This window comes from Photinus pyralis, unplaced genomic scaffold (assembly GCF_008802855.1).
Source record: "Photinus pyralis isolate 1611_PpyrPB1 unplaced genomic scaffold, Ppyr1.3 Ppyr1.4_LG5, whole genome shotgun sequence".
Taxonomy (NCBI): Eukaryota; Metazoa; Arthropoda; class Insecta; order Coleoptera; family Lampyridae; genus Photinus; species Photinus pyralis.
The window spans coordinates 28,342,555-28,356,402 of record NW_022170596.1 but is presented as its reverse complement, the minus strand read 5'-3'; the positions used below and the strand labels follow the sequence as shown (position 1 = coordinate 28,356,402).

The window sequence follows — 13,848 nt, the reverse complement described above, 5'->3', positions numbered from 1 at the left end:
CACTTTCAAAATACGACAAAAAATGATAAATTCATTGTAATACACTTAAATAAAAACAGAATTTTTTAATGAACAACCTAACATCAACCTCAATGAGAAAAACGTGTTAATAATTTATTAATAGTGCAAGAAACTTAATACAGCACAGACTTATAAATTTTCAACGGGCCAATATGACCTACAGGCCAGGTGGCAAAAATTCAAAGGGCTGTAACTTTTGAACTAGTAGCCCAATCTTGGAACTGTTTGAAATTATGGATTCTACAGGCCACATTCTAAAAGAAAAATTTTTGTCCGGGTCGATCTGAGACAATTTTTTCTTCGGGGCAAAAAAAAAGGCAGTGTATTACCTTCCTTTTTTTTACCAAAAATCGACTACACCAAAAATTCTCGGGAAAACACTTTTTCTTATTAATTTGGGTGCGTAGAATCCAAATCAATTCGTACTTTTTCGATCAGACTTCTCAATCAAAAGTTATAGGCTAGAAACCAATTTCGAAAAAAAAATTCAAAGGGCTGTAACTTTTGAACTAGTAGCCCAATCTTGGAACTGTTTGAAATTATGGATTCTACAGGCCACATTCTATAAGAAAATTTTTTCCGGGTCGATCTGAGACAATTTTTTTTTCGGGGCTCAAAAAAAGGCAGTGTATAACCTTCCTTTTTTACCAAAAATCGACTACACCAAAATTTCTCGGGGAAACACTTTTTCTTATTAATTTGGGTGCGTAGAATCCAAATCAATTCGTACTTTTTCGATCAGACTTCTCAATCAAAAGTTATAGACTAGAAACCAATTTCGAAAAAAATTCAAAGGGTTGTAACTTTTGAACTAGTAGCCCAATCTTGGAACTGTTTGAAATTATGGATTCTACAGGCCACATTCTATAAGAAAATTTTTTTCCGGGTCGATCTGAGACAATTTTTGTTCGGGTCTCAAAATTATTAACACGTTTCTCTAATTGGGGTTGATGTTATGTTGTTAAATGTTTTAATTGAAGTGTTTTACAATGAATTATCATTTTTTGTCGTAGCATGAAAGTGCTGAAATACAATGATAGGCGATGCACCTCGTGTGGATTGTATATTTTGTTACGTTTCAGCTGCAGTTTAAAAAAAACTGTATGGTAATTGATTTTCGAGAAAGGAGTACTATTTTTGTGGTGCACCTCAGAGCTAACCCCCCCCCCCCCCGCCACCTTCATTACTACACTAATACTTTAATGGCCCATAACCTATATGCAATTCCACCTGGCCCTTAAGTACCCAGTCCGCCCCTGCTATCCGCTATATTTAATTTAAATTCTTGAGAGGATGGCATTTTACATTATTGTAGATAATGATAAATAATTTCCAAATCTACATGCGTAATAAACTTTTTGATATTGCAATTACAAGAATAAGGGGTAAGGACATGTGAGCTGCCGAAAAAGTAGCGATTTTGCTTATTAAAGCGAAGATCATTGTCTGAAGTACTTAGTATGAACTTCGTTCAACCCATCCTCCTTTATGTTTTAAATAAAAATTGTTTTGGTACTAGCCGCATTTTTTACTTTAAATATTTATGGTAGGTTTAAATTAGGTCGTTGAAATAATTGAATGCGTCCACTTTTGGGGATTATCGATTTGTGTCGCGAAGGTGGCGCTACCGGAAAGAACCATAACCTAAAATGTTCTGTTTCCTTTTATAACGTTGGTTTGACCCCGCAAAATGGGTGAGTGAAATTTTTAAAATATCTTCTTGTATATTAACCATCCGTTACATTTTTAATTATATTGAAGTTAATTATGATCAGTGGAATTGTTTTAGCTATAAATTATCGTTAATTTTTTTGTCAAAACCTTGACACTGTCTGTTTTCTGGATAATTTTCCATGCTCTTCGTTTACAAGTAATGATGATTGTTTATTGCAGACATTTATTAGTGCTGATGAAAAACTAAATCATTCCACAGCGCTCTGATACAAACATTTTTCATTTACAAACTCTACCAAGCTTTGAGGTTAGAAACTGACATGTCCCTGTTTCAGGTATTAGCAGAGATCACTGGCATAAACGGCGTGCAACAGGTGGAAAACGTAAACCACTGCGTAAGAAGAGGAAGTTCGAGTTAGGTCGACCGGCCGCAAATACAAAACTTGGCGCGCGAAGAATACACTATGTTCGAACACGAGGTGGAAACTTGAAATACAGAGCATTGCGTTTAGATCACGGTAACTTTGGCTGGGGTTCAGAAGGAATTGCACGCAGCACGCGTATTATCGACGTAGTGTACAATGCGAGTAATAATGAGTTGGTCCGTACTAAAACTTTAGTAAAGAATGCCATCGTTGTTGTTGACGCTACACCGTTTAGACAATGGTACGAAGGTCATTATATTTTACCGTTAGGACGCAAGAAGGGAGCAAAGTTGGTATGTATCGAAACACATTCACAACTGCTAGCGTTTGTGATGAGTTTGCGTGTCAACTGAATTCAGTGATTATGCTCATTTAAGTTTAACTGAAATTGATGCCACTTTATTTTTCTTATGTCATGCTTCACGTTCTTGAAAGATGTATTTTGTAGTCTGAAGCCGAAGAAGCCGTATTAAACAAGAAGAGAAGCAAAAAAGTCACACGCAAATACACAACCAGACAACGGACGGCTAAAGTAGAACCTGCACTTGAAGAACAATTCCAAACTGGACGCATCCTTGGTAAGAGTTCCTTAGTTCTACACTTTGCTTAATTCACTAGTGATGATAAACTTAAGCGAGCCCAAGTTCCGGTGCAATTCGTCTTGAATTACACCTTTGGTGCTGTGATCAAGCTGTCATAGTTACTCTGAAATTAAGTGTTTTTCTCAATTGAAAACTTACCATTTTAAACATTTTTAACATTAATTTTTTTCTAGCGTGCTTGGCATCTCGTCCTGGACAGTGTGGTCGTGCCGACGGGTATATTTTAGAAGGCAAAGAACTTGAATTTTACATGCGTAAGATTAAATCGAAGAAGGCTAAATAGATGTAAATAGTGCGTTTTGAATAAATCTATCTAACGCTGATTGTTATCTTTTATTTTGTTTTACCTCTTTTTGTACTGTTTTAAATTGTGATTTTAACTAAACTTTAATTGTAATTCTTTGAAAAAACATCCAATCGCATCCCTTAACAAATTATAACACCGGCGGTATTGTCTGAATTTTGAGTAATTCATTGTGGATAACGCAAACACGAAAAAACATAAATTGTATCTGTTAACGGTTTAGTGCAGGAGTCGGCAACCTGTGGCTCTTTTAATGTAAAGGTGCGGCTCTGCATTTATCTAAAAAAACTTATTACGAAATTGAAAGTACACTTGCAGCACATAATTACCTAATTTGCGACACTTGTTTGTCTTTTTTTATTATGACAGCCTACTCCGATGTATAAATATCTAATTAATTAATAAGAAAAAAATTTTAATAACATAAAAATTATGAATTTTAAGCACAGGACACCTCGTATAAAAATTGAAGAGAACACAAAACACAATCGAATAGCGAAATAAAATAGTGGTAGATAAAAATTTGAAAAATAATAGTTATGGTACTGTTGAACAAATGACAAGGAAACAAGTACAAAAGGATGTTCTATTTAAATTATTGACACCTTAAAATGGGACACCCTGTACATTCAAAAATAATTTCTGTAGATCCACAACCATGTATAGTTGACATTTGCACACAAGATTTTTTAAAAACTTTACCAGCTAGAAATGTAATGTTGCAGGACCCTGTATATGACCAAATATTATAGTATTGATTCAAAAATTTTTAGTGGCTCTTTAAAAACTGGGAAATTTTGCAAATTGTAACTTTTGGCTCTTCCGTTTCAATAGATTGCCGACCCCTGGTTTAGTGCAACTACCAGCAACAGAATTTTATTGATAGCTGGGTTGACAATTACTTAATTGTGTAAATTTCTGTTAAAACATTATTTCAAGCTAAGTAGAAATGCCTGTATAAATTCTGTACACTTGAAGTTCTTAAAAGAGGCAGAAATGTTTGTTTCTTGTGATTCTGTTAGGATATTTCCTGGATGCAATGATTTATTTATTTAGTTAACTGAACCTTTTTTTCTACCTTTTGCATGCCTATTTTTATACCCCTTTCTCAGCTCAGAAAAAATGTGAAAAAGGGATAGAATGTCTGAAAATGTTCTATGTAAACCGTTGTATCATGTATGGCCAATAGTATAGCAATTTATTGCTCTGGCTAACTTTCGATTGCTTTGAACTGCACCTTGTGTCGTTTTTGTAAAAAACTAGTGCACTCTAAAAGCTCTGAAGTGTAGGTACATCAAAAATTTTAAACAGGGAAATTCTAGAGGGCGCCCGAAGAGCCTCAAAATTAAAGTCACTATATTTAGTGACTTTACTCAAAATTTAAAAAAAACGCCATGGAACCCAGGGAATTTTCTCTAGAAAATGTTGAATGTTCTGAATTCTTGTAAACGTTCTTTTTCCCAGAAATATTCTGAGCATTCTCCAATAAAAAGCTCTACCTTTAATTAAATAGGTACGCATTTTCATTTTACATTTATTCATACTTAAATAAGTAAATAAATAATAAACTGGAAGATTCTAAATTATTTATTTATGTCGTCGCTTATCATTTTCTTTATATAGAAACAATACCATTTTAACGTTCCAAATTATAAATTGAGTTCGTAGCACGGATGCACTTTATTCATAATCGCAGATTAGATGAAATGTAAATACATCTAAGACGTCGATGTTGCAATCTCGCTCGAGAGAGTAGAATTGAATGCGACCCAAAAGGGAACGTGCATGTCAAAACAAAATGTGGTTCGTCTCGCGGCGAGTTGTAGGTCGTTCAAATATCGATTATTTTGATAAGGAATTTGTGTTGTGGAAAATTTCCATCGTATCTTGGAATGCTGCGAATTAACTCCTATCTCCTTATCAGATGTGCGCTAATTCGGATTGCGTAATCGGAGTTTTTGTGATAAAAAAACAACGTCTCCATGTTTCGTGTTTTGTTGAATTAAATTCAATCGTATTTTGGGAACGTTAGTTACGTATAAACGTTTTGGATACCTGTTATGATCGAAATTCGCATACAATCCGCAAATAATGTAAGTAAACTTTCTTTTAAAATTTTTGTGTAATTTACTTGGTAGAGAGTACGGTTGCTTGCTTTGTTGTCATGTTTGTTTTAGCTCTAATTGTGACGAAATAGTTTAATTTTAAAAAATGTAGAAAGATCCATCAAGTAGGCGATTAATTTATCTCGAAATTCAGCCGTTCGGGTCAAGGTCGTTGGGGGGCGGGTACTATCTGCACACATTTGCTGCCCCTCTTTTAAAACGCGAAATTAATTCATTTCCGCGTGTCAAATTGCAATTTAGGGGATGTAGGGGCTCACTCCCGTCCTTGTAAGTTTGCCATAAAAATGAAGCCGTCTTTGGCGATTTAGGGGGGGGTTTGTCTTCAACCCTTTTTGTAAACTTCGTACAATTTGTTCGCAATTCGTTCGCACAAAGAACTGTTCTATTGTACTGATCGCTGACTAAAGAATGCAATCGACAGATCTGATGGTAGCACTTGTAGATAGTAGATCAAGTTGCAGTATAATTTTCTTAGATCATTGGAATATAAGATAATTTTACTTCAAAGTGGAGTGGCACAGGGATTAGATTTGGGGTCGTCACTATTTATTAATAGGGGGCAAGCAAGTTGCATCTCAAACCTCTCCTCTCGTTAACAATTCTTGGTAGTAATGCGCCAATCAATGCATGAATTTTCCATTGGTCACGCCTTTAAATGTTGAATTAATTGAATATTATCAAAGCATAATAAGTATCTCGTGATCTCGATAAACATAGGACACGTGTTTTTAGTATACAAATTGGTTCGATGGTAAATGTAGTTACAAGGCGATTAACGAGTGAAGTGATTGTGACCAAAAACGGCGACTGCCACGGTGCGATAAGTTTATGTGCCCAATTTAATTGGAGTAATTAAAAATCACGAGTCGCTGACGGTCGACGGCACTCGTCTAATCAATAGTGGTGTGTTACAAACGACCTTGATTTATACAGTTGCCACTCGATACAATGGGAATGCATTATCGCATCAGAACTCAAGTACGTACTTTGGGGATGAAAGCGTGTCGCATCGCTTCCCGTCATTTTCCATTGAATTGATCACTTTAGGAAAAATTCGCCCGACATACGCATTTACATGTCAGGCAGCCGTTCTGGGCATTTGAATTGTAATTATGGGACCATTACTTGCTTATAACACTATTATCTACGAATTCCGGTACGCTTTCATATCATAATTTACGACGAACTCGGGTCGTATGTAGATGGAACGGCAATCGCGTGTGTGAAGAAGGTATGCAACTCTGTAGTGCCGTTTCCGTACTATCTCAAAATGACAAAAATCTGTTACCTACTAAGCACGTCGTTATTTTGATGTACTGGCTAACGGCATTTGGAAACTAGCCAGTACACTGGATATCGATACATGTACAACAGTACTATGGTACTACCTCGGGTACTCGCTCGGGTACTACATATACTTTGCGATCAAAGTCACCTTTGGAATTTTTGTTTACATAAGGAAATCGCGAGGGAAATCGTACATAACTTGAATTTCCAAAGGTGACTCGATAGCAACGCATTTTTGATCGCCCGTTATATACCTACCTATCAGTGTTTGATGTATTTATTGGAGCATAAGTTTGTACTGGCTACTGTCCAAAAATAACGGAAATTGATAACCAGGAGATAAATACAATAACAGTACGACCAGTACCATTTAATACCACTTAAGGATCGATTGAATGTACATTCCGTTTTCTGATACCTTTACGATTATACCAGCATTGGTTGCCTTCCAAATTTCGCTAGGCGGTGCAGGGGATGTTGATGTCCGGTTGTGAAAGGTCCCCCACAGATGATCTAAGAATGCCAGAGAATAAACAAAAAATTCCTTAAGCCGCTTGTGAGCAAGAGGCACTTCCAAATTTGTTTTTTCGATTTTAATAGCCCTTATGGCCATGCCTTAACGAGAATACAAACATGAAATAATTCGAGAAATAATTTTTTTTCACTACTAGCGTCTGATGACATGATTATTAACCTTTTTTCCACTTGTAAAGTAGGCTTTCTCGGCATTTGTTCAAAGTGGTTAATAATTTTTATTATTAACTAGTAGTCAATAATGAGAACTGTCACGCTGTCACTTTTAGAAAACACAACCCGAAATTTCGCTCAATGAACGTTTAGACAAGTTCTCTAAAACGAATAATTGCCACCATTCGCAATTTCCAGAGAAATTACATACCTAAAATTATCACATTTTGAAAAAATTCGAACGAAATTACTCTTTGAAAAATCTCAATGACAGAACAAAATACGGCCTGTTTGACTTGTACTTCTACGTACTTGATTGACATGTTAAATTAATAAACAAAAAATTCTGTCCAACCGTTCACTTTCTTATCAATATAATATGTTAATTTAGAGGATTTCAAGTGCTAGTAGTGAAAAAAATAGTATATATACCACGGTAGAGAAGTCTATTATTGCCTTCGCACCTTACACCCCTCGGCGCAAGCGCCTCGAGATGTAATCTTGGTGCTCAGGCAATAATACTGTACTTCTCTACCTTGATATATAATGTACTATTAATTTCTAATCGAATGACACCAATATCAAGTCTGTAAGTGGTGTACTTTCGGAGCCTTTGTGACTCAGACAGACAGACAAATCAAGAGCGTAAAAGTGAATTTTTTTAAAGTGAAAGTGCACTAAAAATACGAGGATTAACGTTCAGGTGATGACGACTTCGATTGTCTATATAATTTTCTATTATTTATGACTTGTGAGTTAAAATAACATAGCATTATGGAGGTTTTTAGGGTAATCAATAATGCCCTAAAAGAAGTGTGGATGCGCTTACTAACCGATATTTTTATTTGAATTGTTTTAGTTACGTTTTACTTTTTTGTTTCAGATTTTGTTTATTTTATTAGTTGTGTTCCACTTTTTTGCACGTTTAACGTGAAATGTCGGCGAACTCTGGTGGTGGCGACAGACATCGTGCTCGTACAACTTCTATTGGATTTGGACTTGGAGCGCTGCGTGTCTCATTTCGGGGATTATTAAAAGATTCGAGCTTGTAAGTCTAGTTTTTGTTGTTGTCATTGTGTCGTTCATTTAAAGGACACCTACAATCAATAGAAAGCATTACTGACGTCAGATAAGGCCAATTGATTTTTGTAGCCTTTAAACAAAACCGCCGATAGTTTCAAGATAAGAGTAAGGAGCCAAATATGATGAATTGACATTCAAAATCAAAGGTCACCAATTTTGTAAAAACAAATCACTATCGTTGGTTAATAAATAAAACAAAAGGTAAACATTGCAAAGTAGTTCTAATCATTCAGCTGCTGGTTGTCACGTTGGAAACAAAATATGAAAAAAAAAACGTGACGAATCAATAAACATTGAACAAAAAAGTGATATGTGGCGGCAGCGAGATTTTATCATCCTATAAACACAAATATCATAAAGTTTATGTTTTTGGACTTCTGTTTAATTCATTGATACCGTATCTACTTCCTATGGGAATTACGTAATATCGTTATCTAATCTTACACTCTTATCCAGTATTAGATGCCTTAATTAAAGCACTCTGCATAAGAGCCTTCTGTTCTACCTAAGGTCCTTCCATAGTCTAGATGCAAAGATACTGTGGTCCTTTTTTGGTGTTTGGAAGTGACGTTTTCGTCTTCCTAATAGCATTGAATAAATAATTCGGATGTAAACAACCAATCTTTTTAACGTTCGTTTTTAACTGTATGCTACCAAGTATTTTGTGTTGCATAAGTAACGGGCGAGATATGTAAACGTTATAATACAATTGTCATTTATTTCATACGTAACTAGAATAAATTAAAGTTTTTTTTCCTGAATTTCAATTAATTGGCGAGGGACATTGATCTCCATTCGATCATTTAGTTGTGAATTATGTATTCAGCATTTTAAAAATGGCAAATTATCTCCTGAAATAGTCTACCGGGAGATCCATTATGAATATATTTCACCCGAATCGAATTACTCCAGAAAATGCGGCGTTTGAGTCACGCTACGTTTATTATTCCAATTAAATGGCGGGTCAGCAGAATTTATTCTAAACAAAAACATCACTTTCTAAACGAATAGGGACAGACTTTGATGTTATTGCACACTATTGTTTAAAGAAGGTATTTGAAGCTTGTTAATATACAGGGTGGTGACTTGCGTAACGCATCATAGGGATTTCAATGTAAAATTCATAACATGCGGTTATTTGCTCCCCAAATTATTTTAGAGCAAAAATGTATTAAGGTTTTTTATAGAAAAAAATTTTTTACGTCAATCAATTACCGTATTAGTTTTCAATTTTTTGCTTAATAAAGACGGAAAATTGGAAAAATAAAACCCCTATCTTTTTCAATAATCTGTGATGCCATGGAATTTTATTCAAAAACTACGCCAATATCCGTCATGCCATGGAATGTCTACTATAAAACAAATGAAATTCTATCAAAAAGTATTATATTTAGAACCGCGAATTCAACATAAAGAAAGACCAAATTACTAAAAACGGTTTCCTAATATAACAATTTACAATAAATGTTCGAATAAGTCACCATTAACTGCAAACAGTAACCAAGTCGATCATAAAATCCATTTCGAACTGCTGATATCTTTTTGTTTTAGAAAATTCCATGGCATCGTAGATTATTGAAAAAGATGCGAGTTTTATTTTTCCAATTTTCCGTCTTTATTATGCAAAAAGTTGTAAACGTAATGAAAAGGTTATAAACAAATGAGGTGTAGGTGTACAAGTTTAAAAATTTGATGTCGACTTTAACAAGCTCCCTTCGAAATGGTACCGAAGGCACCCTCCGCGCCTTGTCGAGACGGGCGCGTATGGTCTGCAGTATGAGGGATAGGTTAGGTTTATAAATGCAACTCGATAAACGTCATTAACAAATGTAAATATCCCGAATGAATTTCCTGAATTCGTAAAAATGAAACAATTTTAAGAATCGGGTATATGTAAAGAATGTGAAGAACTTGAAATATCAGAATCCGAAGATCACAATGAGAGTTTTCTAAAGAAGCCCAAGAATCGAAAGCATTTGCAAGATCTAAAGAGAAGAATCGGAAGACACTTGAAAAATTCAAGAGCAAAAGAATCGGAATGATTTCGTGGAACTGAACCTGAATCCGAAGAATTTAAACAATCCGAGACTATGGTCAGAAGAAACTGAATAATCTGTAAAGTTCCAGATGTTTGAAACTCGTAATAAGATCTGAAAGATGATTCGCATTCGAATACCTATCTTTTATTAATATTCTCTTCACTTACTGTGAATTATAATAACTACGTGCCCATCTTGGCTTCTAAGGAATTCAACAATGGTTAAGTGAAACTTCGAAATTCAGAACGCAGGATTTTTTCAATTCGTAGTTGTTTGGGTAAATTTTACCTAGTAGGTAATCAAAATTTTTATACAGGGTGGCTTATTTTATCTTATTTGCAGGAAGCCATGGATTTTTGAAACAAAATCAATTTGGTCCCGAAATAAGAGGCATTTGTTTCCATATAAATGGATTACTGGGTGACTCTTAAAAATATGAGATAATAGCAATTCTCCCTGTTTTTGAAAGATAGCAGATAGCAATGATAGTGACTGTTCTTGTTGCTCTTCAGAATTACGGTGTAGAAACATTTAAACAATTTCTGACTCACTCTCGCAAAACGGTGTAATTGGGCAAGTGTGTTACTTTCGACATTCATCGAAATAAAGTCACCTTCACAAGCTTGAGGTAAGCTATTGAATTGAATTGAATCTTGAGTTCCGCGGTCTCGGCGCATTTAGTACAATGAAATACGAGACCACCAGAAGGGGCAGTTACCCTAAGGGGCCAAATACGTTTTCACACATTTCCCATCCTAAGTTATTGGGTCGCAATTTCCAGATCTCGATTCTTTCGAGTCTCGTACATTCATTTTCGACGGTAAAGAAAGTGTATTCTTCTAGTGACCTCGATCTTGACAAATAAGCGTATTGCCTACGTAACCGCGTTGATTAAAAAGGCATCAAGCTAGGTGATCGCGGACGGACGGACGGACGGAATTCAATTGTGTATACATATTTACGAATAAAATTTCGTTTTCTTTTAAATCAAATATCGCAACCAATTGAAATGCGCGTAGAAAAACGCGAGGGGCGAATTTTATTACACTTTAATGGATTTTATATTAGTTCATGACGTCAGTGTAACAAAATATTTGTATTGATTGGGTTCGCATCGTCGTTTTATTAATTCCAATTAAAGTGTTGTCGGCAATAACAGAATTTATGAGGTTGGAAATTGAAATTAATGGTTGTCTGTGACGTGAATTTTAAGTTTGAGGCACGAGCGCGCAAGTAACGAGTGAACCAAGACTAGCGATTTTTTTTTTGAGAACTAAAAGAAAATCTACTTTAACAGCATGGCAACATTGTCGACACTAATTTTTATCTTCCTCTTAAAAAAGTTTTTAAATTAAATTTTTCCATTGCAGGCTAAACGTATAAAGCATGGATTCGACAAATGTATCGATATCGTGGGATTCGTTCCTAAAGGCTATAAACGATATGAAAATGTTATCCGATAGTATCAACGACGATTGGCTACTAAACGAACATAGCGCCGGTGTTTACTTGTCTAAAAAATTAGTTAAAAGTGTATCCGCACGGTTGTTCGCCCTCGAAGAGTGTGACAACGACGGGGGAGATAACGATGTTTTAATTACGTACGAATACCATGTGGTCTATAACGCCAGTTATGGCTGCCCCGTTTTGTGCTTCAACGCCTGGAAGACCGACGGTAGCTTACTAACAATCGAAGAATGTTGGAAACAATTTAATTTTGCCAATGCCGATTATAAATACAACACGCTGACACAAATGGAACACCCCTTACTAATGAGGCCTTTTATAACTTTGCATCCGTGCAAAACTTCAGAATTAATAGGAACGTTGATGAAAAGTAACAATCTCGTCGTTTCGTGGCTTAGTGCCGTTGGGCCCGTTGTGGGACTGGATGTGTCTTCGTGTTATGCAAGCTTGACCCTTTGAATATTCTGTGAAGCATTACTAACCATAAGAATAAAACTATAGAAAATGATCCGCCGCAGTTTTTAATTCATCTAGCAAAATATCTATATAATGGTTCACGGAGACGTTAACATATTTCCATTACAGCAAGTGATAGTTGATAGTAAAAAAACGTTGGAAAAAACAATTGAAAATCTGCTTTTCTAATTAAATTTTTTTCGCGAACCACCCTGTATATTATTTTATATGAAGTTCGCGTCTTCATTAAAAAACGAATAATATCAAACGACTTTATAATCAAGGTGGCGATTAAATCTGATATTAGTGTCTGGAACAGGTGAAAAACTGCCTAGGTATTCGAAAATAGAATTTCTTCTCCCAGAAATTGTTTGGATTTTTTCCAAACTCTAATGACCACAACCGATCGTTAGATAAAATGGTAAATGCTTCTACCTACATTTACGCGATAAATAAAGAGACAAACTTTTAATTTCCACTGATATTCTGTTGACAGAAAAATGTATAAAGCGAAATATAATTTTAAATTCCAAATAGTCTAGGCGATAGAGACTGTAAAATTGGCAAACTGGACATTTTGAGGTGGAAAAGAAAAAAATGGTGGAATATGTTCAGTTAGGTGTCAGAAACAACATATTAAAAATCCCAGCCCCCAGACCCCTGTACTAAAGGCTCCAGCCACCCCACCATCCCCCAAAAACCGCGTTTTCGCTCTTTTTGGCTGATATCTCGCGATCTATGAGGTCTATGTGAAATATTTTTACCTGAAAATATTTCTCGGGAAATTTCATACGAGGGAGATACTCAGAAGTTAGCCTAGGTGTACCTCTTAGCCTAGGAAATTCATAAAAGAGGCGAAAATATACAATTTTCGTGGCTTTTTGCAAATATATCGCGACCTTTAGCCTAGAAAATTCATTTTCGTGTTTTTTTTTTGAGGTTTTTTGCAAAAATATCGCGACCGTCAGGGCTAGATGAAATATGTTTAGCTGAAAATGCTCTTCGTGCAATTTCATACGAGATAGGTAACTGAAGAGTTGGCGTAAGTCACCTTTCACCTTCAACTTTCATGTGTGAGGAAATATTCATTGTAAAACAAAGTATTTCTATGTACCATTTATTCACGTAAAAACAGTATTTTCATAACAAAATATTCACACATTCATTTATACCTCAACGTAATCATTATCCTTATACTTATCCAAATCAATTCGTAATTTTTCGATCAGACTTCTCAATTAAAAGTTAGATACTAGAAACCAATTTGAAAAAAAATTCAAAGGGCTGTAACTTTTGAACTAGTAGCCCAATCTTGGAACTGTTTGAAATTATGGATATTTTTGCAAAAAACCGCAAAAAACACGAAAATTGATGATTTTCGCCTCCTTTTTGAATTTCCTAGGCTAAGAGGTACACCTAGGCTAACTTCTGAGTATCTACCTTGCATAAAATTTCCCGAGAAATATTTTCAGCTAAAAATATTTCATATAGACCTCATAGATCGCGAGATATCAGCCAAAAAGAGCGAAAACACGGTTTTTGGGTGATGATGGGGAGGCTGGAGCACAGGGTTTGGGGGGTGGGATTTTTAATATGTTGTTTCTGACACCTAACTGAACATATTCCACCATTTTTTTCTTTTCCACCTCAAAATGCCCAGTTAGATGTCTTTATCGC

The 13,848-nt window shown here is 35.3% G+C and overlaps 1 protein-coding gene and 1 long non-coding RNA gene across 3 annotated transcripts; both read left to right on the top strand.

Moving 5' to 3' along the window:
* Positions 1 to 1,620: 1,620 nt before the first annotated feature.
* On the top strand, positions 1,621 to 3,045 carry LOC116172173 (40S ribosomal protein S8). Its single transcript, XM_031489326.1, has 4 exons — positions 1,621 to 1,715; positions 2,031 to 2,413; positions 2,569 to 2,698; positions 2,896 to 3,045. The coding sequence occupies exons 1-4, from the start codon at positions 1,712 to 1,714 to the stop codon at positions 3,003 to 3,005; spliced, it is 627 nt and encodes a 208-aa protein (XP_031345186.1). The 5' UTR covers positions 1,621 to 1,711; the 3' UTR covers positions 3,006 to 3,045.
* A 1,718-nt stretch (positions 3,046 to 4,763) lies between these two features.
* On the top strand, positions 4,764 to 12,723 carry LOC116171067. Of its 2 annotated transcripts, none has more exons than XR_004145367.1 (3): positions 4,764 to 5,119; positions 8,010 to 8,174; positions 8,237 to 9,317. It is a non-coding gene; the product is annotated as an uncharacterized LOC116171067 (long non-coding RNA). The 2 variants fall into 2 exon arrangements; XR_004145366.1 differs by lacking the exon at positions 8,237 to 9,317 and adding an exon at positions 11,619 to 12,723 and having other exon boundaries at positions 4,766 to 5,119.
* The last annotated feature ends 1,125 nt before the right edge of the window (positions 12,724 to 13,848 follow it).

Excerpts from the sequence above, each read along its gene's own strand:
- LOC116172173 (XM_031489326.1), top strand. Across the intron at positions 2,414-2,568 it reads GCAAGAAGGGAGCAAAGTTG|TCTGAAGCCGAAGAAGCCGT; the intron begins GTATGTATCGAA and ends TGTATTTTGTAG. Across the intron at positions 2,699-2,895 it reads CCAAACTGGACGCATCCTTG|CGTGCTTGGCATCTCGTCCT; the intron begins GTAAGAGTTCCT and ends ATTTTTTTCTAG.